This window comes from Gymnodraco acuticeps, unplaced genomic scaffold, assembly GCF_902827175.1.
Source record: "Gymnodraco acuticeps unplaced genomic scaffold, fGymAcu1.1, whole genome shotgun sequence".
Classification (NCBI taxonomy): domain Eukaryota; kingdom Metazoa; phylum Chordata; class Actinopteri; order Perciformes; family Bathydraconidae; genus Gymnodraco; species Gymnodraco acuticeps.
In genome coordinates this window covers 336,322-361,999 of record NW_022992290.1, presented here as the reverse complement: position 1 = coordinate 361,999, position 25,678 = coordinate 336,322, and the positions used below count along the sequence as shown (strand labels likewise).

At 41.6% G+C, this 25,678-nt stretch overlaps 1 protein-coding gene across 4 annotated transcripts in view; it reads left to right on the top strand.

Moving 5' to 3' along the window:
• Window positions 1–25,678, top strand: part of cadm3 (cell adhesion molecule 3) — a 116,520-nt gene that overhangs the window by 82,891 nt on the left and 7,951 nt on the right. For 2 of the 4 annotated variants that reach the window (XM_034207894.1, XM_034207895.1), the window contains exons 6-11: window positions 5,969–6,139; window positions 9,979–10,069; window positions 17,382–17,554; window positions 18,377–18,412; window positions 19,330–19,341; window positions 22,679–22,804. In XM_034207894.1, coding sequence (XP_034063785.1) covers window positions 5,969–6,139; window positions 9,979–10,069; window positions 17,382–17,554; window positions 18,377–18,412; window positions 19,330–19,341; window positions 22,679–22,804 — 609 coding nt within the window. The remainder of the gene's footprint in view (window positions 1–5,968; window positions 6,140–9,978; window positions 10,070–17,381; window positions 17,555–18,376; window positions 18,413–19,329; window positions 19,342–22,678; window positions 22,805–25,678) is intronic. The other 2 variants (XM_034207896.1, XM_034207898.1) reach the window with 2 other exon arrangements.

Here is a 25,678-nt window from a genome sequence, read left to right as displayed (position 1 = left end):
TTAAAAAATACAAATGACAATTGACCAAATCCCCAGTTTCATCTTTAAATAACTTGATTTGTCAAACCAACAAACCAAAACACCTACATGTATTCAAGACAAGTGTTGATACATTTGAAAATGTCTTCAGTTTCATTACTTTAACCAACAACAAGAATCTGAGAAAAGATCCAAATATTTCTTCTTCGAGTCCGTAGCAATCTCAGATGTGGTTCTGCCAGTATCGGGCACAGGCCACAGCTGATGGGGTAGGTTCTGCCAGGTCTTCTGGACTGCACCGGGGGGCATCGGCACATTCCAGTAGGTGGGACATTGTCAAGCATAACACAGCATGTTATCCTTATAACTGTCTGAACATCATAATCAGATGAAAGACATTGATAAGGATACATAGCTGTGACTTACCAACAAAAGTTTCACTCTAGGAAATATAGTAGCAAAGTGCTTTATTTGATGTCACTAATTCATTTGAATCTGCATTAAAAACCCATGAAGCCCTGGCAGATTCATGACTTTGATTATGCAAAAAGCATTTAACATCCCATTATGAAACTAAAGGATGTTGGTTCCGTCCCCTAATCGATTAAGTGGATAATGTTTCAGCTCTAATCCTGAAACTGCGGTCCCAAGCACACTTCTTCAGCCTTAAAGGCCCGAACAAGCTGGACGCTCTAATTGCTGCATCCAGTTGTGTGATTCTGCTAATATGATTATTTAATGGTGGATTGTACTCTGGAGGGTTGAAGCCTCAGCAGCAGCAGCATTTCATCTGCATCCCATCACCACCTTGGGGGGAGTTAGTGTCCACATCGCTCAGGTTGCCTACCTTTTTTATTCCAGGAGTTAAATTAAAAAAATACAGGCATGGCATTACACTTTCAGCAGGTCCTGGAGAATTGCCGAGTTTAAAGATTAAAAAGGAGAAGGCTGCATCACTATAACTAATGCTGGACAAATCCAATTGAATATTCATGTTATTTTTTTAATGATTTATCAGTCATTCAAAATATACTTTTGATGATATAATGTGTTTTTATAATTATTTGGTACGTTTGGTAGCTGTGGCAAACTTTTGGAACTCTTTTGAAAAGTAAAAAATCACATGACAAGGCAATGATATATTTAATTGATGTTATATATGCTGACTGTGCATTAGGATTTGAGGACGTAGAGTGAAGCATGGTGTTTAAATAACTATTAATAATAATAATAATAACATTACATGACGCGTTTTTCTAAAATCTCAAAGATGCTTTGACAAAAGACAAAGAAAAATACATGAAGAGATCAAATATAATTCAAAATACGAAAGACATAGTCAATCATAGAGTATGTGTGATGATCTAGCATGTCTGGGTTGTAATGAATGCTGATGGTAGCTGTGTTTCATTTAACACCTATCAACCATCATTGCTCACACCTTTATGTTTATCTCCACTCAGCTCTGCATCTTATTTTTTGATGCAAGGTCACGTAGACATACTAGATAGACATCACTACCATGAGTATCTATCCGCCCAATGCTAGAGACCAGCTTTGTTTGTCTGTGTGACATTTGTTGTTGTTGTTGTTGTTGTTGTAGTGTATAATTAGTGTACAGTTTGTTGATTGGAGCTGAAAACAGCTGCAGGACATAACGAGAGCACTGGGGGTGAAACAGTGAGGCTGTGGGCCTGAAACCCAAAATAATGAGCTGAAAGACAACGAAAAGCTCCGGAGAGCTAAGGCGAAGTCGAGAGTCAGGTACTCTGCAGCTTCATTACTACAAACAATCCTTCAAATGGTTTGAATGGTGGGTTTAAATATAGTTTAAGGGTCAGTTTCAGATTTCAAAATGTGCATTTGTTCTGGTTTTGACACTGGATTTAATTTGTTGTGCTCAGATATCAGTGAAAACAGCAACCTCTGTTTCCAGGAACAACAACCAGGGCCCTTTCTCATTTCTCTAACTCCCCTCCTCGACTCCCCTCCTCGACTCCTATCCTCAAGACTTAGTCCCGCCCACAGGACATGCGAACGGAGGAGTCGAGGAGGGGAGTCGAGGAGAGAGGAGGGGAAGCAGGAGGCGGTTAGAGAAATGAGAACTCCTCTCCTCTGAGCGGTCATTTTAAAGAGACGTCCATTAATGATGACAGGAGGCACAGCAGCCCTCTGTCTGATGGACAGATGTGTTCATGACTTATATATTTACTTTGATTCATTCACAGTGCGGTATAATGAGATAATAACAGGCTACAGATGCGGGGACACACACACACACACACACACACACACACGCACGCACACACACACACACACACACACACACACATATATTTATATAAATATATACCATTTCAGAATCAAACAGAGCACTCTCATAATAACGTAACACTATCAGAGACTGGATATATCCCCCCCCCCCTCTCTCCCCTCTCTGGTCGCTAAATGGTTTTAGAAAAATATGGACTCTTTGTTTGTAGATATCTACTAAACTACAGCAAATACAGAGAGTAGGCCTGTTATACTGAGTGATATATATTTTACACACTGCTCTGCTTTCTGCACGGACCTCACAGCTGTCCTCTCTGTAAACATCACGTCGCGATGAGAGCAGTTAATAAAATAATATCCAGGGGATGCATGCAGAGCTGTCATTGGCTGAGATAAGTCCGGCCGTGCGTCACGACTCTTGAGATGTCCTTCAACATGGCGCGCTGAAATTCATTTCCGGGTCACTACCGGAGGACCGAGGAGTCGAGGAGGGGGATTTGATGAAATGAGAAAGGGCCCAGGTAACTCTTTCTCACAAAGGGAATAACAACTGGCAAACAACATGTTCATCGCCTGTTTGGAAAATCACTACTAACTGCTGTGTGCACCACTACCTATATGTCATCCAATGGGTAGCTGTACACTTTAATACATATCTGGATGAAGTATTGTAGTGCTTACAGCCAAGGCAATATGAAGACTGTATAAAAACTCCCTTTTGGTACAGATCCTCTTAAAAAATCAAAGCACTATCATTTTAATAAATGTTTCAATGACAATGTGAATATTTTAAAGATGGTCTTTCCCTCTGAAATCGGGAATCATACTGCATTTTCAAAAGAAGTAAAAATGATCGCAATTACTTCTTTATTTCCAAGGGATGCATCCCAGTAGAGACATATACAGATGAATATCTGAAAAACTGGACATAAATCAAAAATTATTCAGCTTTTTCTTTGTATAACTGTGAACTGGCCCTTTAAGAGTGTGTTAGTGTGTACATGGTGTGTACCTATCCCAGTGTAACACAACCTGTAACTGCTCTCAGTCCGTTATGCTTGTTGCTCCGCTTGCAGCAGTTGACATGCAAATCCACACTGATTATCTAATAATGAACTGAGGAAATGTGAATTATAGGCAAATGTGCATCATTGCTGTCTTGGGAAGAACCACTTAAAATGACTGCTTATTATTTTTTTCCTTAATGAATGTGACGAGTCATTCCCATGACCCCTTGGGCCTGTGAAAAAAACAACAAACATATTAAAACTCAATTGTGGAGATTTGGAAAACGACTGCACTCGGGAGTCAGCGGGTAAACAACAGGATTTCTTTTCATTCCAAGGTTTGATTTCCGAGATGCATGGTCTTTAATAATAATAAAAGCCATACGGTGTTTCTTTGTGTGCGGAGAGAGGATCGCGAGAGAGGCAGACAGTGACGAAATGATTCCTTTGAGTGGCGTAGGATTATTGAAATTCACCTGGAAAGTAAACTAATTTTCTCAGCGGGGTCAGAGGACTGGTTATGGTAATGAAAAGGGAGATGTCATTAGATTCAGTGGTATTTGAAGACTTCTCTGGAGGGGGAGGAGGAGGAGGAGGGAGAGAGAGTGTTGGAGAGAGAGTGTGTGTGTGTTTTCCAATCGTCTCCCTTGCCACTATCTCTGCTTCTGTGTATATGTTATTCATAAACCTGACCTACATGTGCCTATGTGTGTGGGTGTGTGTGTGTATAAGTGTATGTGTGTCACTCGATGCAAGAGAAAGTGATAAGGTTCTGGTCCACTTTCCAAGATTCACCAACCACTTTCACGGTCTGACCACCTCGTTTTATGTATTTTTTTGTAAAATAGAGTGCGATCTCCGGATGACAGTCTCCTCTGTGTTTATGCTTTCATATTTTGTCTAACTCTACTCCACTGCTGCTGCACAGACACACCAGCACCTGCCCAGCTCTCTTTATCCTGCAGTGGCTGCTGCCAGAAATGTACCACAAAGGAAAGAAAGGGGGGAAAACAACATCAAAAGGACATTTCTCAATATACAATTATTACTTGCATCATGAAAACAGACTAGCTTTACGAGTCCAAATAACGGAATATAGACACAAGAGATTGAAGTTAAGGTTGTAATAAAGTCTGACTGCTTGCATCTTAGTAATGGATATTATGCAAGCGGGCTCCTAAGCAACAGCAAGTCCAAAGAAAGCTGGATGTGGCCACATTAGATCTCTGGCCTCTCACTCTCTCTTTGGTGTCCTTCAGCCGGAGACTTCACAGCCCGCCCTGGTTAGTAAACATGAGCGAGCTGCAGTTCACTGATGTTACATTACAGGAGTTCCTGGCGGTGCTGAAAGGAAATGAAAGTTTCAGTTGACTCTCGTTGCCATTTGGAGCTGCCAACACACCATGGTGACTTTTGCAGCTTTGAAGATGCTGTGAAGTGGCCTTGACATTCAAATGTTTCCTCATGATTAAAGTGATGCTGCGGCACTATGGTCACCAGTAAAAACTGAGTTGTTATGTTTATCCTGTCAGAACTGGCAATTAGACCACAATTACAACCCTTATTAGAAACACTTGTAGAGCTAACGGTTATTTGCCTCAGTGATTTGTCTCAAGATTCGCTTTTCGATTAACAGATGAATAGCTTAGGCTATAAGATGTTAGCAAATACAGGGAAATGTCCATCATCATTTCAAGAGCCCAAAATTGTGTCTTCAAATTAATTCTTTTTTTTCTTTTGACAGACAGCTCAAATTCCAAACACAATTGTCTAAGTACAACGATGATAATCAGAGAAATGCAGCAACTGCTCACATTTGAGAGACTTTAATTATTCAAAAACACAAGTCAATTAATACCAAATGTTGATTTATGTTCTGTCCATCACCTAATTGACCACGTTGTATCATCATTAAACACATTTATGGCAACACAGAGACAAAGACCCATATTACTGCTGCTAGACCTGGATACTTTAAAGGCAATTACTGTTTTAGATGATGTCAAATGTTGTCTTGGTTGTAGAATCTGTGATGACATTTCACTGGATAAAACATTCATGTACACCATTGAATAAGTCAGTAAGAAAAAAAGATATATATATTCCTTTAGTGAGGGAAAAGGTGCGACATTGCTCAGGAAGTGTGAGGGAATGCATTGTTAGAAAAACAGTACATGTGGCATATAATGAGAGATAGCACACCAAAACACCTGGGGGCACAAGGCAACTGCACAGAAAGGTCATTTTCCATTTAACAGGAACAAATGGGGGTCACTGCAGCTCTGTACACGAGAACCCACCACAACCTGGAGTAAAATAAAGTGTGTGTGTGTGTGTGTGTGTGTGTGTGTCTGCTTGTATTCCCTGGTTAAGATCCAGATGACTGTCCCCGTCTATGGAGTGTAAAACCCTTTAAATACACTTTTAAGGCACTTTATAGCTTTAACGCCATTGCTCTTAATGATCTATGTCCCCCTCTATGATTGTTAACGTTTGTCTGTCCTACTGGTCTGTTTTCCTCACTGTGCACTGTGACAGGGTTGCTCTCCAAAGATCTTGTAGTATATTGTTGTACAGTGACACTAAAGTCTCTCTCTCTCTCTCTCTCTCTCTCTCTCTCTCTATCTCTCTCTCTCTCTCTCTCTCTCTCTCTCTCTCTCTCTCTCTCTCTCTCTCTCTCTCTCTCTCTCTCTCTCTCTCTACCTCAGGACATACAGAGTTGGTGGAGTCCGATCCAGATGAACTCACATCCAACGTGAGCAGCAAGCTCACCCTGGAGGTGAGCCGCGGGGACAACAACGAGCTCATCACCTGCGCCGTGGTCCATCCCTCTCTGGCCCCCGGAGACAAGAGGAGCGAGCAGGCTCTGCGGGTGTTGTGTGAGTCAACTGGGGAATACGCTGATGTAGTAGTGGGGGAGGAACCAGAGATACAGAGGATGGAAAGAGGGGGGAGTGGAGGACAGACTGATGTGAGAGGGAAAGGAAAAAACCTCCAACTGATCGGGTTTTAGTCCTAAAAGTAATCCAATTTTTTTTGGAATGTAACAGTAATCTGATTTTTTTTAATGTAACTGTACCTTCCCTTTGTATCCTGATTCTGAATCCCATTACATGAAATCCCGCACTCCCCAAGCCTGACTATTAAACAGGATTTCCATTTGAATCCTCCATTTCCATTCCACTTTTATTTCTGCCCTGCTCTTCTCTTTTATTAGGCCGTATAATCAGTTTCCCCCCCTTTGCAGTTTGATCTCTGCTCCAATCCTTTCACATCAGTTTCCTGTAATAATGGCCATGCAGGAATTTAACCTTCCTCTGCCGATTCTTTTGAACGGCTCTTTGGTACGAACGAAGGGAACCGAGTCGTACTTGGTGAGAGCCGTTCTTTTTATCGTTGGTTCACTGCCTGCCATAAATCCACTCGCCTTTAAAGCAACTTGCTTTCCTGAATGCACATTAGTCGTAGATGATGGCATAACGCTGCTTGAGTAGTACTTTGGCTGCCTGAGATATCTAGCAAGTTATACATTTTCTGTGAGTAAAAGTAGATTTCTGGCAGTCATCATTATTCTGGTGATTATTTAGCAGATAAACCTATTAGCCCCTGTAGTGGCACATTTTATATGTTACCTAATATGGTAAAACCTATGATTAACCTTAAGAGTGTATGGGTGACAAACACAGTAGCCTCATCCCAATACCCCTCCTCGACTCCTCTCTTCCCCTCTTCCGGGACTTGACCCGGAAATCGATCAAGACACGCCATTTTGAAGGACGTCCCAATAGCTGAAATGCACAAGGAGGAGTCGAGGAGGGGTGAGGGAGGAGGGTTGCGGGAGGAGACGAAAGGGAGGATACACGCGAGCAGACTACGCGGAAGTGTTTTCACTACTCGCGTATAAAAGCCCCGCCCCCACCTTCACAGCTGGTCGATTTCAACAGAGGAAAACGGAGAACTGGAAGATGAGTGGAAAAGCGTCACATAAATGTAAAGGTGCTCACAGCTCCGTGGGAATTATTATGTGCAATTCATTTCTAAAAGGCTTTCACATTACTATAATTATAGTTTTATTTAAATGTAGGCTACATTTTACACCAAAACGGAACACAAAAGCAGGACCAACCATCATACATTGAATTCCTTGACTAACAAGAGAAAGATTCATTCATTTAAATAAATATTTAACCAGAAATGGGCCGGTTCTAAGGGTTCTTCAGTTAAGGCGAGACACCCCAGGTGAATAGGGTAATTTTTTTTAACTTAAAGGTATCAGCTAGAAATTTCTCCAGTTAATTACTTACAATAAGGCAATTGTCTTTTGTATTACAAGTTTTCTGAAATAGCATGTTTAAATATGCAAATTATCCATTATCTCATTAAATATGCACATATTTTAACACATTTCAGGAATCTAAATCTGAACTTTGGATATAGCCAGATTCAAAATTCTTGTTTCATTTTGTAGTCATATTAGTATCTAAGGCTTTTACAGAAGGGATATTGGATATCTCTTTTTATCATTCCATAAATCAGAAAATACTGTCAACAGCACTAAAATATCAATTTTCGCCATGTTTTTAGGTATACAATGTTGTATAATTCAGGCTATGAATGATATATGAACAAACCCTTCTGTAAAAGCCTTCATAATATTGATAGGAATATAACTGGAAGGTTTGGTGTATCTACGTGCAACTGAAGTTGAAATTTCGAACTCAGAGTAGGAGAAAAAACTCATTTTGAGAAAACGACCTTTAAAGATTGCAGTGAGGCGCTAGCTAAACCCTCCTGTTCTTTGGATGACAGTTTGCGCATCAACGCACTCCGTGAAGGTATTTCATGTTCAGGGTCATTAATTTTTGTATAACCTTGCTTCGTGCAAGTGACAATTGTTGTCGTCTGCTCTGTGAACGTTTTTTTCGCCGTTCTTTTGGCATTTTGAGATTTCAATTTCTAGCTGAAAGCAAACCAGGAAGTGTTTTAGCACACCACGTGACGCATCTGAACGAATCACGTTGTCAGAAATTGACACCAGCCAATGAGATTTCGTTTCTTGGTTTAAGACCCCTTTGTGCTTTCACGATTGGTTGCTGATACAAAGGAAATGACCATATTTGGATCCGATGAGATTGTGCAGGAGAGACGGAGCTTTCCATCGATACTTCTGTTGACATGGTGCACACAGCCGTCGCGGTACTTTATGTTACGTTAGAATGCTAACTTTTGGTGAATTTAGGAGAAATCTACAGACGCAAATAGACAAACTATAGTAAAAATAAACACTTAAATGTGTATTTTGTACGTTTTCCTTCCAAAAGCCTGAAAGAAAACATGTTATGGAATCAAAATAGCACAAAATCTCAAAATTGACCAGTACTTGAAAAACGATGTTTTTGCCTGCCGTGTCTCGCCTTAAGCCCGACGAGAGGGGATACAGCTGTGCGCATCATTAACAGACGTCGTTTAAGAGTGACGTTTGAGTGAAGTCCAGGAGGACGTCCCAATTAATACCTGAGGACTCCTCCGTCCTCGCATCACCTCCTCAGCCTCATCCCAATACCCCTCCTCGACTCCTCCTTTCCCTCACTCGCTTCCCTTCCTTGCGTCTTAGCTCCGCCTCCGTAAGATGCGAACGAGAGACACAAGGAGGTGACGCAAGCGTGTATCCTCACTTTCGTCTCCTCCCGCACCCCTCCTCCCTCACCCCTCCTCGACTCCTCCGTGTGCATTTCAGCTATTGGGACGTCCTTCAACATGGCGTGTCTTGATCGATTTCCGGGTCAAGTCCCGGAGGAGGGGAAGAGAGGAGTCGAGGAGGGGTATTGGGATGAGGCTCTCGTGTCTCTCGCTCGCATCTTACGGAGGCGGAACTAAGATGCAAGGAAGGGGCGCGAGTGAGGGAAAGGAGGAGTCGAGGAGGGGTATTGGGATGAGGCTACAGTCGTGAACAAGTTCCTGTGTTTGTTCCCTGTTCCACAATGAGTTCCTGATTTCCTCAGTTATATCTGTCTTTGACACATTCCTGTCTTTAACCAGTTCCTGATTTATTATATTAGCAATGTACAGTTCTGTTCCTCTGGAAAGCAGGCGTAGCGTATCTCTCCATCCAGCCCTGCCACAGTGAAAGGTGACGAAGTGTTGTTGAACTGTCAAGATCCTATAAAACCTACACACACACTTTCCTCTGTGTGCACTCTTCCAGAATACTCTGTACTCTGTGAGACCTGTACCTTCGAGGCCTCGAATAAAGAACCAGAAAGACAACTCTGTTTGTTTCACCAGTTTATTGATTGATCATTCTAAATTGTATATCTCCAGTATTGACTAGGTCTAAGATTTCCGTAACACCGCGCCCCCTTAAAAAAGAAACAGCTCTTTTGAACGGCAAGAGCCGTAATTCCCATCACTACAGGTTATCATCTGAAATGAAACTATAAATGGAGCAGCCTCGTCTCCGGACTCAGTGTCGGTGCTGCCCCCCTGTGGGCGAGACCCCGACACTGCACCACCCAGGGAAAGTGATGTCGTTGTGTAAGGGTTATGTCATGGTGGGAGGCAGAGAGATGGTGACGCCTACATGATGCAGATGGGAGTAGATATGAGACGGGGATGAATGAGACTGTCGCCACTGTCAGCACGGTTTTGAATCCTGTGTTATGTAACTACAATCTGTGTGTGTTTGTGTGTGTGTTTGTGTTTTTCCCTACTCGAACAGATTCCCCAGACGTGCAGATCCTGCCTGAGAGCCATCTTCCCAGAGAGGGAGAGAAGTTTTGTCTCCAGTGTTTGGGCAACGGCAACCCCGAGTAAGAGACACTCTCTCACACACACATACACAAAGCACACACACACAAACACAAGTCTGATTCTGCAAGTACGCACACGATTACACTGATTTAAATACACAAACACAGCCACTTACCGACTGTGCATTATCAGTGAGTTTAAAATAGCTTCAAAATAGTAGCATCAAAATATAAAATACTGCTTTTAATAATTGAATATCAAGATAACAATATTTAATTACAAAACAGAACATTTGCACACAGTTTTCCTCATCTCAGTTTTACTCATCAAGTAAGAGTTTGAGTAATGCTCACATTTGACAGAGCTCTTAGGAGGGGCTTCCTCTAGAGAGATGCCACTGCGTTTGGTGTCAAGGTCAGACACTTTTTAAGCTGCTATAACATCATGTCACTGCCACATTTGCTTATTCCCAGGATCACACAAGGTCGCTTTCTTTAAGTATTTGAACATTCATTAAATTCTGGTGAGGACAGTTCCTAGATGGCCACTTAATTGAGGGGTTTATGTACTCTCTCTGTGAGAGTGCTCATATCCTTTTTATCGTCTCTTCTCGGCCAGTAATAATGTGCTCTCTCACTTACAAGACTTGAACTTGGTGTGAGTTCCTAATATAATATTCTTATGTCTTGTCAATTACCTAGTAGGTTGTCATTAATTTACAGTTTATGCTTAATTCATCTAACATGGAAACCTGGCCTGTTTTCGATTATTAAAGTATGGTAGGCGACAGTGGCAAACATGTGAATGTCCCAAAACACTTACATTTGGAGAAACGCTGCAGTTTTCAAAAACGATGCAAATACAAAATCAGGGGCAGGTAATATAAGATTATTTTCTTCTCCCTGCTCCTTTTCGGTCAATGGTGTGAGACATGTTTTGTTAACAATTATTATATATTAAAGGTGGGGTAGGTAAGAATGGAGAAACCAGCTTGAGTGCGCTAGAATTTGAAAATACATGACCGATGAGGGCACGAGATAAGTTTGGAAGGCTGACATGCAGGTAGGCCATCGTGCTTTTTACAGCACTACGGCTTCCACAGATGACATTTTATTATGGATTTTTTGTCAAAGCACTTAAGATATTGTGTATTGCTGGTGGCGAAGTCGATAGGGACTTGGCTTGGCAACTGGAAGGTCACCAGTTCATGTCCCAGCAAGACCATATGCTACCGAGGTGTCCCTGAGCAAGGCACCGTTCCCTAACTGCTCCCCGGGCGCCGTTCAAAATGGCAGCACACTGCTCCTAACACTAGGATGGGTCAAATGCAGAGAAACAATTTCCCCACGAGGATTAATAAAAGTCCATCTCAAATATTCATTGCTATCGGGATGTTAAGAGCATTCCATGGAATATAACAAAAAGTGTATCTCGAGCCGGTTTCTCAAACTTACCTACCCCACCTTTAAGTTGTGCATACCATGAACGGAACAAATCAAAATGAAATGAAAATCTTCACCCACTTCACAACACACTTCGAAAACATTCACCAACTTGACGAAACATCGCAGGGTTTATTAAAAGCTCTCTATAGATGAAACGCTGCGAACACAAAGACTCAAGCTCAAAACACAACTGAAAAGGGGAAACTAAAAGTCATTCGGGGATTATAAAATTGGCCAACTGTCACTGGAAACATTACTAAAATGTGATCGCATGATTCCTTCCAATATAATTGTAGCTCTGCTGTAAGCTAGATAGCTAACGTAGCCAACCTAGTCATTTCAAATATACTGACAAAACAGTTAATATTATGAACAGACTCACACTGCCAACATTGACAGCTGGCCAACTTTAAAAATAAATAAATAAACGTTAACAAGCGCTCTGGTCCTAGATGTGTGCGTCACTTTTTAGTGTCCCCGTTTCTGTTGTGTTTTGAGCTTCTTGCAGCGTTTTTTTATTTGCGGTTATTTAAGTGAACTCTGTGCTTGTGTTGTCAAAGTGTTTCTTCATTTGCATGTGTTTTTAAATCCACATCCTTTTTGAAAGTGCAGCGCGTTTCTCCTAATGTAAGTGGCCGTTGTATGGAATCAAGCATATACTGATGCGAGACAGGACTCTAATAAAAAGAGGCAGGCTGGAGGATTATTTTTTCCAGGGCAGGAGAGTTTTCAGAGATTTCAGAAGCATTTTAGACCAGCGTTTATAGTAGACACATGTGAAACGCATTGGAAGTGAAAGGATGTCAAATAGCACAGAAGACAAACGAATCAATAAACATACAGGCACGATACATATTCAGGTATCAGCACACTGGTGCAAACATGACGTTTAGCCAAGAAGTGTGCTCGTACAAGCTGTGGCGTGTTCACTGATACAGTGTGTACACAATGTTCCTGATAGGCACAGACACAGAAACAAACTGCAACCCCCGTCTTAAATCCTGCCCACACAAATACACTCTATCCCCTGGCCTTACTGCATTATAGATGAACCTTCAGCCAGGCAGCCCTATCGATCCACTCTCGTCCCTCCTCCCCTCCCTGCCTCCCTCCATCTCTCCATCATCAGATATCTCTCCGCCGCTGTGTCACTCACGGCTCGTTCTCTTCCACTCCGTCTTGTCACGATGCCTCCTCCTCCTCCTCCTCCTCTTCCTCTCCCAATCCTTACCCATAACTCACCTCTATCTCTCCTCACACCCTACACTCCCCATCCCTCCTCCTTTTCCTCCCTCTCTGCTCTCCTGTCAACCCCCTTCCCTCTCTCTCCCCCTGTCAGCTCATCACATCAGAGTCTAGGAATAAGACTAGTTTGATTGGCAGGTGGAACAGACAGGAGGCGGGGCAGGAGGAGGTGACAGTCATGGCATTAACGAGCTTTAACAGTCAGAAAATGGGTCGATAAAATATAAACGGTGGCAAAGAAGGGCGTGAACATTATGCCATGGCCAGGGGTTCAATTCCCACTGGGACCATCTACACTATGCTAGCTAGGAATCTATTTATTTGTTGTATAACTGTATACACTCCGCATGAAAGCCTCCATTGAATTATGCATGTTCTATACAAGATGAAGACATGTTATGTGGTAATAAATAGGGCCATGTAGTTCAAAATGGCCGAGGCAGTGTATCATAATATACAGAGAGGCTTTGGATAAAAGTTGAAGTGGAAGGGACTGGATGTTAAAACATAAGGTGAGTGCAGAGGGAAACTGTGAGATCGCAGCAAACAATAAAAATGACAAGGGGTAGAGAGGAGAAGAAAAACAAACCGACAGGAAGGAGAGAGGAGAGAGGCGTGGGCGAAGAGGAGACAGAAAGATTTGGTGACAAGAAGAGAATGACTAAGACAGAGAGAGGAGGAGCAAACAAGAGAACGTCGGTGTGTGTGTGTGTGTGTGTGTGTGTGTGTGTGTGTGTGTGTGTGTGTGTGTGTGTGTATGTGTGTCTGCAGAGGCGAGACAGGGAGCGTGCTCAGCTGTGTGCACCGCCGCTTGTGGATGAGCTAGTGTCCAATCAAATCAGATACAGGTTGCCCCCGCAGCTGTCAGTCAAAACCCAATCACCGCGACGACACCTTTCCTCCGCCACACCCATCCCCTCTCCCCCACCCCCCCAATCAAACTCAACGAATGCCACACTCCACACACACTCCTCTCTGTGGTCACATCCTGTCAGGTTCAAATGAATAACGCTCCGTATCAAATCCCATCCTGTGTTTCCTCGTCGCCCGGCAGCGAGAGCTTTCTAATAGGAGAGAAAGGAGTCTCTACATTCTATTATGTTTCTTATCTATTCAATCAGCAGGAAGTGCAGCAAGTGCTTGCATCACATTTCTGAATCATTTAGCCACAGACTGTTCACTTACCGTTACATGTTTGCAGCTGAAAAGCCTTGCATAACTTTCGTGTGCAAGCTTCCTTACGTGTGCAAGGTCATTGTCACGGTTACAAAACAGCAGCTGACGGGTAACAAGATTACAGTAATCTGAAAACTGGATAACGATAAGGCCCACTGTAATCTATATTTCTACTTATAGATTTATCTTTTTATGTTGTTTACAAATCCTATAAAAAACACTTTAACAATTGTTTACTAAAAAAGTTTGATGTACTTTATTCTGCTCTAGTGTTGTCTAAAACCTCTGAGCCACTTTCACTCTGACTTGTTGTTTGTGCACCTAATGTGTATTAATCTGCAGCTGAAAATAGTCCCCCACAGATGCTCTCCTATTTGAGTTACCTTTGCAAAGATGTTTGACAACATATAGTATAAATAGAAAGTAATTATTCTATTGTAATATAAATAATCTTCTAATTGTATTTGTAAAACATCCTTAAACCTACATTGCATTATGCTTTCGGCCACTAAGGTGAAGGGCAATTTGTTGTAGTCATACATTTGATCACCTAATAAAGGTGTTATGGCGAACTAGCTCACAGTGGCTTGTTTGCACCTATAGCGGATACATTAGCATTCATTTAGAGTTGTGTGAGCAAGACAAATATGAACTCTGTTATGACACAGGACGCAGGACCCAAAAGCAGGACTCGGAGACAGTTGTCCAAAAATAGAATATTCTTTAATAACAAAAACTAAATCGTACTTTCAAAAAATAGAAAGTAGTTAAACAGCCAAAACTAACTTGTACAGCAACACAAAAACTCACTTGGCAAAAGGTCTAAATCTCAAGGTAGGTATCAGGAGTGAAAAGGCCTAGGTGCTCACGACATGCAACATAAGGAACTGACAAAGGAACACCGGGGCTATATATGTGAGGGGGATGGGCTCAGGTGAAAACAATCAGGGCAGGGCCAAGCAATCTCACGGGCGGGAAACACACAAAGTCAGGAACTGGGATCTGGAATGACAGGAAAGATTACTTTCAAAATAAAAACAGGAAGTGACAAGATCAAACATAACTAAACCTAACATATCTGTCGAGTCACAACAAACTCTCGCTGTGGCTTATATAAAGTGGCCCTAACTCCAGAGAGAAGCTGCTGTCCTTCTGATGTCTGGTGCTGGCAGGAAGTCCAAGTACATCAGAATTGTTTTGCCTTTTGTGTATTCAAACACACGGATGAGAGCTCCATGATTTCATTAATCAAACTGTTTATGTTAAACCAAACGCTTGAAACTCTTTAAAGTGCAGAGGCTGGTAATTCATCATTTTAGCACTTTGAATTGCCTTGCTATATAAATAAACTTGCCTTGCCTTTTGTTTTTTTAAGAGTAATTAGAGCGCCGTTAAATATGTTAATCTTCTGCAGGATTGTTGGTCTTCTCAGGGATTTGGGACATAAGAACAATATTTAGTGCTTATCCTTTAATCAACCTAACTGTTAACATACTGATCAGACAGCAATTGCTTTTGGTATCATAGCTCAGTGTTGGATTATAAAATGTTGAGACATTAACATCATTTAGCAAAAACACCCAATAGCGCGTTCTTTACCCTGATAATGATTACAGCTTGGAGAGGGAGGAATATGCTGCTCTAAAGTAATTACAATAAAGAATGACTTCAAGCGTATCATGACTTTTGTGCAGTGTTTATTAATGCATGCGAGATAATTGAAAAGTGTCCACCCAAGCAGAGCTCATAGCCAGGGATAAAACATGGATTTTAGACATGCAACTGGTCTGACAAATGTAGCTTCGTGCACTTAGACTGACTGCTCTGACAAAGATCGACTTTTAAAGAGGTTCATATTCGTTTTTTGTGCTTCTACTGTGACATGTCTCCATGCTTTAATGTGCTGCAGCTTCTCTGTTCACCCTCTGTCTGAAACCAGAGCCCAGTCTGCTCTGATTGGTTAGCTTGCCGGCTCTGTTGTGATTGGTCAACCGCTTAGAGATGTCCCGCCCCTTAGCCAATCACGTACAATGTGTTGGAGCGCCAATAGAAGCGCGAGTGTTACATAGTGATGTCAATATGTTCAGGAAGTAAACAAAGGAGTCCAATGGAGGCGTTTCAGGGTGAGTGTGAGGGAGGTAAACTCACAGACAGATTCTAGCCTTTGCAGACATAAACCTATATAACACACTACAGATAATGGAAAACCCCAAAAGGCATAAAAGTGCCTCTTTAAATTATGTGTAATAAACAAGTCTTTTTTGCATTGCATGATAGCATTTGAAGGTGGTGTACAACAACATCTGATTCCAGTATTGCATGTAATTTGACATGAATATTCATTTGCCTCAGGACAGCTTACTGAACAGATATATATGTTTTAGATTTGTTAGGATTTGTATTCCTAAAATAACACATATTGTAGACTTTGAGCTTCCTAGTCCACAGCCTCCCAAGTGTTTGCTCAGCAGCTGGTGTCAGGGGAGCAGACTTGTTTCTCTTTGGCTTTCTACTCACTTTGAGAAGCCCAGCAGCAACAACAGTTAGAATTATTAAAGCTTCAGCCTTTTAGAAACATCCATAGATGAAATCTGACGGAGCTTGGTTTAAGAGATGTGTTAACGATGCCATGATTAGGGCAGGAATACCGTGAACATACGTGACAGAGGAATAAATGCACCCATACACCGTCGGCTTTGCTTCAACCGGAGTGTTATTGCACTGTTATTGTCCCTTTTATCGCGGGAATACAGGAAGTGATTAGTATAAGAGCATTACATAAACAAATTCATATATTACAATTCTGAATTCAACAAGATGTATTCTTTTTATTTAACCGTAACTGTACAACCACAAATAGCTACCATTGGGAATGTTACGGATTGCACCCTTTAGGAGTCGCTGAGGGTTTCCTCACATTTTCCAAGAGCGATTAATCAGTGCGTCCGTTTCAGGTCTCCGTCTCCCCGTCACTGTAATTACTGTACAGTGCTTAAGGACTCGAACATTTACATAATTGATTCTTTTATCAAGACACGTCTCGCTATCTCTCTCATACACAATCTGTTATGCAGAATGGATTTTTTAATGCAGGCTGATTGAAATCTCTTTTCTTCTTCCACTCTTGTCCTCCGTTCCACAATTTTCTTCTTCTTTCATTTCACTTTTGCGACAACTCTCGGCCCTCTGTGCTATCCATCATTCATCCTCTCCTTCTCCCTCAGTCCCTTCTCTATTTTCTCGCTGTGACATCCGTCTTCTTCTCTTATTTGCTCTCACTTGCTCTCCTCTCCTGCTCTTACCTTTTTCTTTTTCCCATCATCGTTCCTCAGCCTCCCCTCTCCTCTCTTTCCATCTCTACTTCACTCTTGATCGTTTCATCTTCTCCTGTTGTCCTGCAGCGCTCCCTCTTCCTCTCATCACTTCACCCCTCTTTTGATGTTTTACTTTTAGTGACTTGGAAAACTGTACAGTTCAACTCAGTGTCTCTCTCCTGTCTCAACAGGCCTGCCGAATACAAGTGGGATAAGAAGGACGAAGTGCTCCCCCCACAGGCCAAAGTGGACGGTGCTCACCTGTGCTTCGAGAGTCTCAACAAATCAGACAATGGCGTCTACCTATGCTACGCTGACAACGGCATAGGAAACAGCCAGGGGGAGTTCACTCTCCTGGTGCAAGGTAACGAGGGACAGTGAGAAGAGGGAATTGGGATAGAGACGGGCCCTGATGTAGAGGAAGATGTCTTTTTCTTTTACTTCTCTTCATCACGTTTCTTTATTTCTGTCGTTTGTCGTGGCTTTTGCTTGTGTTTCTTCCATCTTTTTTCTCTTCTGATTTTCTTTCGTTTCTTTCCTCCTATTTTTTTGTTGATTTTGTCTCATCCAAACCGCGCCACCATAACCATCCAAACCGCTTTCGCTCGTACTTGCGCTTCTTTTCCCTTTCACTTTTGATGTGTCCCGTGCGCTTCAATCCATGGTTATTTTTGGCGCTTCGCTTGCTCATTTCCAACTTCTCCTACGCCTTCATCTTCCTCCTCCTCCTCCTCCTCCTCCTCCTCCTCCTCCTCCTCCTCCTCCTCCTCCTCCTCCTCCTCCTCCTCCTCCTCCTCCCCCAAAGATCTCATGGAGCCAGACTCCCCCGACTCCACCTTATCCTTCCTGGACTCTACAACCTCTCCATCTTCTTCCACAATCTCCCTTCCCACTTCCTCTCCTCTTGATGTTTTCTCTGGCTCCGGCTCTGATTACTCCTCCCTTCCTGACCCCACCTCTACCTCCACCCCTACCTCCACCTCCACCTCCTCCCCCGACTCCTCCGCATCTCCCACCCCCTCCACGGCTGACATGTCGACCGCCATCTTTGAATTGTCCTCCACTCCCCTCTCAAACGCCCTCTTCCACGACCTTCCTTCCTCTCCAACTTCTCCTACCACCTCCGCAAGCATCGCTCCCTCCCCTGCCTCCTCCTCCTCCAACTCCTCCTCCCTTATTCCCTCAGTTACCGTCGGGCTGATCGGAGTTTACACTTTCACAGGTAAAACCATCTGAGTTACACACTTGTACACAACAACAACAACAACAACAACAACAAGAGAGATGCGAGAAGCTTAGTAATGGAGTGGAAAAACAAATACCATCCACTTCGCTGTGTTTTTCTCCTTTCAATACACTAACTGTGCTTTTGCCGTGTGGAGCAGTGAAGGATGCTGGGAGTGTGTTTAACCCTTAGATGCCCGAGTGACTGGGCCCTACACTCTTCCATAAGTGGGTCAAAAAGTAATAGTAATAGAATAATATGTGTTTTTATGCCCTTATGGTCATTTTGGTTAAGAAAAATCACTTGTATAATATTTAGTATTATATTTTGGTTCACACTAGAAATATATTATATTTAATTTTTCACTATTTATAATTTTAGACATTTTTTTTACAAATTGAAAAAAAACGTTTTCCCAGAGGATCCCATAGAAAATGCATGCGGGCCATTTTTGACCCACTTATGGAAGCTTGGGGTAGAAATAACAAAAATTTCTTAAAATGTAAATTTAAAATGTGAATGGCATGACATCCAAAACATGTTTTTTGAGGAATAGCTGGAATATGAAATGATACAAATATATAATTACAAAGATACATCAAGATAACCACCTCACGGGTCAAAAAAGACCCACCTATGCATCTAAGGGTTAACATTCAGACACGTGCAAACACACACTCAAAGCTATCAGAAGAAACAGAATGAATTTTTAAAAAATGGCCGTTTGAACTCATGTTATTTTTTCTTGTTTGCCTCTATTTTCTTTCTGTTTTGAATCCCCAACCCCGCCCAAACTTTCCAACACACACTCTTCTCTTTCATCAAACCATCCATCCATCCATCCATCCATCCATCCATCCATCAATCTAACATCCAACAATCCATCAACTCATCCACTTGAAATGATGCCGCAGAGAACATTCCAGGTATAATTTTTTCACCAGTCATCTGTCGTTTTGACTTCCTGTCGTTCTCTCTTTTCGTCCACCTGTCTATCTGTCCGTCTGTCCACCTGTCTGTCTGTCCACCTGTCTGTCTGTCCACCTGTCTGTCTGTCTGTCTGTCTGTCTGTATTTCTGTCTATCTGTAGCTCTGTCGGTCTGTCTGTTGTTGCCTGTCTGTCAGTCTAGAATTCTTTTTTTTTATTTTGAACTTCAGTGCTGAATATTTCATACACCTGCCCACATAATGCTTTGTTGTTGCTCATACATGCACACAGGCTCACACCACAAGCTCACACAGGTTCAGGAGAGGGCCCCGTGCCAGGCATCAAGCAGTTCAGAGCATAGCACGTGACAGGAGAGACAGGCAGAATAGTGCAGGATAGTGTAGGACCTGGTACATCCTTGGACAAGGCTGGATCTGTGGGACCTCGTGAGGCTAGGAGGCGTGGGCTCGCCTGTACTCCAACAAGAAATCTCCAGCACTACACTCAAAATATACATAACCAATCAAAAGAGGACACCTCTTCCTATGTATGAAGTATATGATACTGTGTTTTGCCGGTTTTCGGGGCTCTGGAAGGAAAGTGTGAGACAGTTAACTGCTTGGAGTGGAAACTGCTCGCGGCCTGTGGAACACTGATCTCCAGAAACCTCAGCTGAGCAATTGTATTCCTTATCACAACTGAAATAAATCTGTTTTATTATAACCTTATGCCTGGTCCTGGTTTTGCAGAGGAATTCGGAAACACAACAAAACACACACACACACACACACACTCATGCAACAGACCAGCATTCAGAGGTGGAAGAAGTACTCAAATGTCTTACCTAAGTAACAGTATCAATACTACATTACTGTATAAACGTACTCTGTTACAAGTAAACGTTATGCATTACAAACATTTTGAATGACTTGACATACTGCCACTGGATGTCTTTACCTACAATTATATTTATGTAATCTGAATCTATAAAGTAACTAGTAATTAACACTGTCAGATACATGTAATAAGTAATGAGTAAAAAGTACAATGTCGGCTTTCAAAAGATGGTCAAGTAAAAGTGTGAAGAAGCATACATTTAAAAAGTACAAGTACCTCAACATTGTACTTATTATTATTTGAGTAAATGTACTTTCCACCACTGCCAGCATTCACACCAGGCATTGAGATATATCTGACAAAGACACACACACACACACACACACACACACACACACACACACACACACACACACACACACACACACACACACACACACACACACACACACACACACACACACACACACACACACACACACTAGCATGACCCCTTAAGTGGTACAAGTCATTTACACTGTACCATTTCCTCCGTGTGCGTTTCTCTATGTGTATGTGTGTGTGTTTTCTGTGTGTGGTGTGTGTGTGTGTGTGTATGTGTGTGTGTGTGTGTGTGTGTGTGTGTGTGTGTGTGTGTGTGTGTGTGTGTGTGTGTGTGTGTGGTGTGTGTGTGTGTGGGAGGGGGGTCAGGCTTTGAGGTGTTATTGGGTCTTGTCTGCTTTGCTTTGATGCTGACAGCAGGATTTATGGGCTCATTCTCAGTCTCACCTCGTCAGCATGCCCCTCTCACCTCCACGCCGGCCAGCCAGAGTGTGTGTTTGACTTTCTCTGTGTGTGTGTATGTGTGTGAGAGTGTGTGTCATTCTGACTGCTGCTCAGAGTCCACCCCCTCCTCCCTCCTCCCTCCTCTTCCCCCTGTCTGCCTCTGGCCTCTGGTTGGCTGTTGTCATGCCCCTTCCCTTCTCTTTCACTCGCTGAAATGTGACTTTTTCCTCTAAAATGGCCCGTTCAGCCCATCATGCTGTGTCCTTTCCGGCTGTAATGTGTTCCTTCAGTTTTCTCTACATTACTGGTTGTCAGTGTGTGTCGCTGTGCCTCTATTCCTGTCCTCTGTATTATCTAGCTGTTTCCTCCTCTGAATGGTTGAATCCTTGTCCTCCAGAATGGTTTGACCCCTCAGATATTGACCAAGTGCAAGCCAGTCTCTCTTTCCTTTATTCCCCTTATGATAAGTGTTGCTTTTGAATTATGCCTGTTTGAGTGACTTTCAAAGTGACACCCAGCGACTGGTCCGGTCTAAAAAGTCAGGCGAAATAAATGATGTATCAAATTATTTCGGCGCAGATTGCTTTCTTCTCTGAGGGGGAAGCAGCTAAAGTGGCTGAAGCGAGGCGAACTGGGGGAAATAAATCTCAAATCTCTGCTGCTGTTGGGTGGAAATCTCGCACCTCGAAAAAAATGCACGCTTTTACAGAAGCGGTAAAAGAGAAGAGCTATTGTTTTCAGCTTGACCGACCTGAAATGTAAACTCCATCCACAAGCATTCAAAGAGTGAACAAAACCACCAGCAAAACACTAATACTGTATGTGTGTTCATAATGCAAGCAAACTACCAGGGTATTTCTACTCGTGTAAAAGTATTTGTCTATGTACTTGTTAAAAGTAAATTGCAAATAAAACAGTTTCTACTTTAGTGCATAGTCTATATGAAATGAGTACTACAGAATAATTAAACCACTTTATATATCATGTTGGATCCATCCTGGCTGGATTACATTTCTTCAATTCAACATTGAATTCATTATCACAATAAACTGAACTTGGTGCTTTTGAAGTGATGGAGAAGTTTAATACATTTCCTGGTTAATAATCAGGCCTTGAATTTCCCCAAATGGAGCATTTTCCGACCTTTCTAATCCAAAGCAAAGCAAGGAAATCCTTAGCTTAGTGAATATTGTAGGAATCATCAGCACTGAAGGGGCTAGATGTTCACCCAACATTAGCAGAATGTCGTAGAGATCTGGACCTAATGAGTTAACAACCCTGTTGCATATTACTTATGAAACATTTTCTAAAAGAGGGCGATATGATGGCACCTTTTCTTTTCGCCTGGCTTGTTCTGAACCCTTGTCTTTGTCTTCTGAAGGTTGTCGCTGTGTCTGGTATTATATATTGACAAGTCTGCTCCCCTCTTCTTCTCTTCTCTGTCTGCCTTCTCTCCGTCACTCTCCCCATTATATTCTCTCTCTCTCTCTTTCTCATTTCTGCTGCCTTTCATCATCTGTCTCCTGTTTCCGCCAATATTCATACGCCACCCCCCTCCTCCCCATCTGCCCTCAATCTCTGTCCCTCTATATTTTCTCCCTGTCTCTACCTCATTTTCTATTGTCTCTTCTACGTCCGTTTCTCTCCTTCCTTTTCTCATTACCTCTCTTATCTTTACGACACGACTTCCTCTTCACATCTCTCCTCTCCTTCCACAACACCCTCTACTAAAGACCCCACAGCCATGTCGACGTCTTCGGGGGTGGACCACGCAGTGATCGGAGGGGTGGTAGCTGTTATCGTCTTCATCCTGCTCTGCCTCCTCATCGTCCTCGGCAGATACCTCATCAGACACAAAGGTCACCTGCTCACACACACACACGCACACACACACACACACACACACACACACACACACACACACACACACACACCACACACACACACACACACACACACACACACACACACACACACACACACACACACACGTACACAATAAACAAGGACATGTATGCATGCATGCATGAGCGTACACTGAAATTCATTTGCATAAGTAGGGATACATGTGCACCGAGATTGGATATCCCACGTACAAACATGCATATGCATACCAATGTACAGAAAATGCACACACACCAAAAATGGAATCTGTGGATAAACCTTACTCAGTTTCTCTCAAAACAGAGTAAGAAATTGTATGAATAACAATAAGTGGATGTTTATTCATTGCATTTTAATACATTTTGGTTCACAAAACTTCCTGTGAGATTAGATTTCTTAACATCAGCAGTATTTCAGCAGAAGTTTATGTAGTGAGATATGGGGATTAAAGAGATAACATAATTGCTTCCTGGCCGTGATGTTAGTTTGTTTCTCTGCGGCCTGTGTTACCAACCCAGTCTCACGGCATTTCGTGTTCACCAACACGATTTTTAATCTATTGATTCGTGTTCACCAACACGCCTTCCCCCTTTTATTCGTGTTGCACAGCACGATTTTAAAAGCAATGTATTTCTACTGCCTGCAGCACGTCTTTTTCTCCGGTCGGGTCGAGGAAGACCGAAAGCTGTGTGGTTCATAAAAACATGTTCTTACTCAAGATCAAGCCACAGTTATTGCTTTTATTTGAAATCGTATAATTTCGGACTTTTGTTGCCGTCTGTGAGGAAAATAAATGGGGCTCAGAGCCTCAGAATACTGAAATCTGTATTTTTTAAATCTTTTTTTCCTTCTAATTTGTTATTCTTTTCAAAATAACACACTGTTATTTACTCACCAATAACACACAATTATCCTTGCTTTTATTTATTGGTTTAATTCCATAATCTCGGGCTTTTTTGACGTCCGTCAGGAACTGAATTTCAAAATAAAAATAACCGGAAACAGACGTAGGCATTTCGAGCGATTACCCAAGATCCTCAGCTATGGTTTTAAGCTCGTTTATTGGATGTTTTAGCCGCAATGCATGCTGGGATTTGGTGTTTATATGATATGAAATCCGGAAAACATTTTAAAAGAATAAAATAATACTTAATTCCGAGCGCTCTTGCTTTTCTCTTTGAAAGTCATCACATAACGGCATTGTAATACACGGTTCGGCTGCATTGTATATTACAGATCTGCCGTAGTTCTTTATTTATAGAGCCCTGATGAGAAGACCTTTGGAAAAACTGAGAAAATGCCGCCGAAACTGAATACTTGACGTGGATCATAAATATATTCAACAATTAAACAACATCTTCAATTTATCTTCACACAATACGTCTCCTTGCAGTATCAACACTAATTCGGCTGACTTTTACATTTGATCTAATTCATAGATAGGTTATATTTACACCATAACGGTGCACAGCTGATATAAAAGGACTGTAGTTTTTAAAGATATTACTGATTTTCTTTGAATGTAAGAATGGAAATACTGAGTCTGAAATAGTATAGCAATATGCTGTAAAATTATGTGAAAGCATGGATAAAACTACACATCTTCAGATGTTGTACGAAAACAAAAGTGTCCGACACTAATAATACAAAGTTATTATGGCTGTGTGTACCTTGTGTGCACCTCCTAGTGGTTAATGCACGTTATTGAATTATTGTTTTTATGTGTTTTATTTGATTAAAAAAATATTAAGAGTACATACTTTCATAGGGGGAAAGTATAAATATAGAATATAAAAAATCAAGAAGATACTATAAGTGATCTCTACAATAAAACAGTTTAGTGCAGAATGTACAAAGATATTAATAGGAGGAGGTGCAAAACAGAAAAACGAATTAACCTTTATTTAAACATTAAATAACAGATTAAGGTCTTCTTTTAAATAAGAAAAAAACTTTGGGGGTATCTATCTACAGATAAATATTAAGCCTGACAAAGTACTTAACGTCTAATATATTGCTTTCCTGCAATGTTAACTATGTTGAAGCACTTGTTTTAACTGATATTATACATATGAATTATACTCTTATGAATAAGAAATGTGCAGAATATGACAGTTTGATGGTGGAGGTACACACATATTGATAGATGTCTTGTTGAGGAACCTGTGACCCAAGTGTTTCATTCATTGCATAACTACACCGTAGTTGTGTATATGATATGTCAATAAACCTTTGAAAATCTTGAAAGGGATGTGCAAAATAGCCATAATATACAGTCTTTAATTAACTATTAGTAGAGAATAACGAGTAATGAATATACTTTATTACTCGTTTCCATTCATGTCAATTGCAGATACATGTTGAGTCTTCTCAAGCACCAACTATCAAATATCTCTCCTGATTGTTGGCACTTGACAATCACCTTCCCTGAATTTTACTCAGGTGTAACTAAAGTCTGATTTAAGAGTTGTTTATATTTCACATCATTAATCAGAATCTGCAAAGTAACTCAAATAAATGCAGTGGAGTAAACATACCAGGTTAACCTCTGAATTGTAGTGGAGTAGAATTACAAAGTAACAATGAGCTGTCATGTGGGTATTAATGCTGCGCATTATGGACACAAGCGATTTTCACCAATTTATTAATTATATGTTTTACATTTGATAACACCATTGTGTTTAATACTGGCAACTTCTAATTGTGGGAAAAACTAAAACGTTCAGTAGAGACGTCCCATAGAACATTTTGCGAAACACAATAGCCAGCATGTGTAGTTCTGGGGGGGGGGGCGTTCGATTCCAGTTTTGGATAGTCTGGCGGTTTCGTTCCATTTCACACAGCTGTTT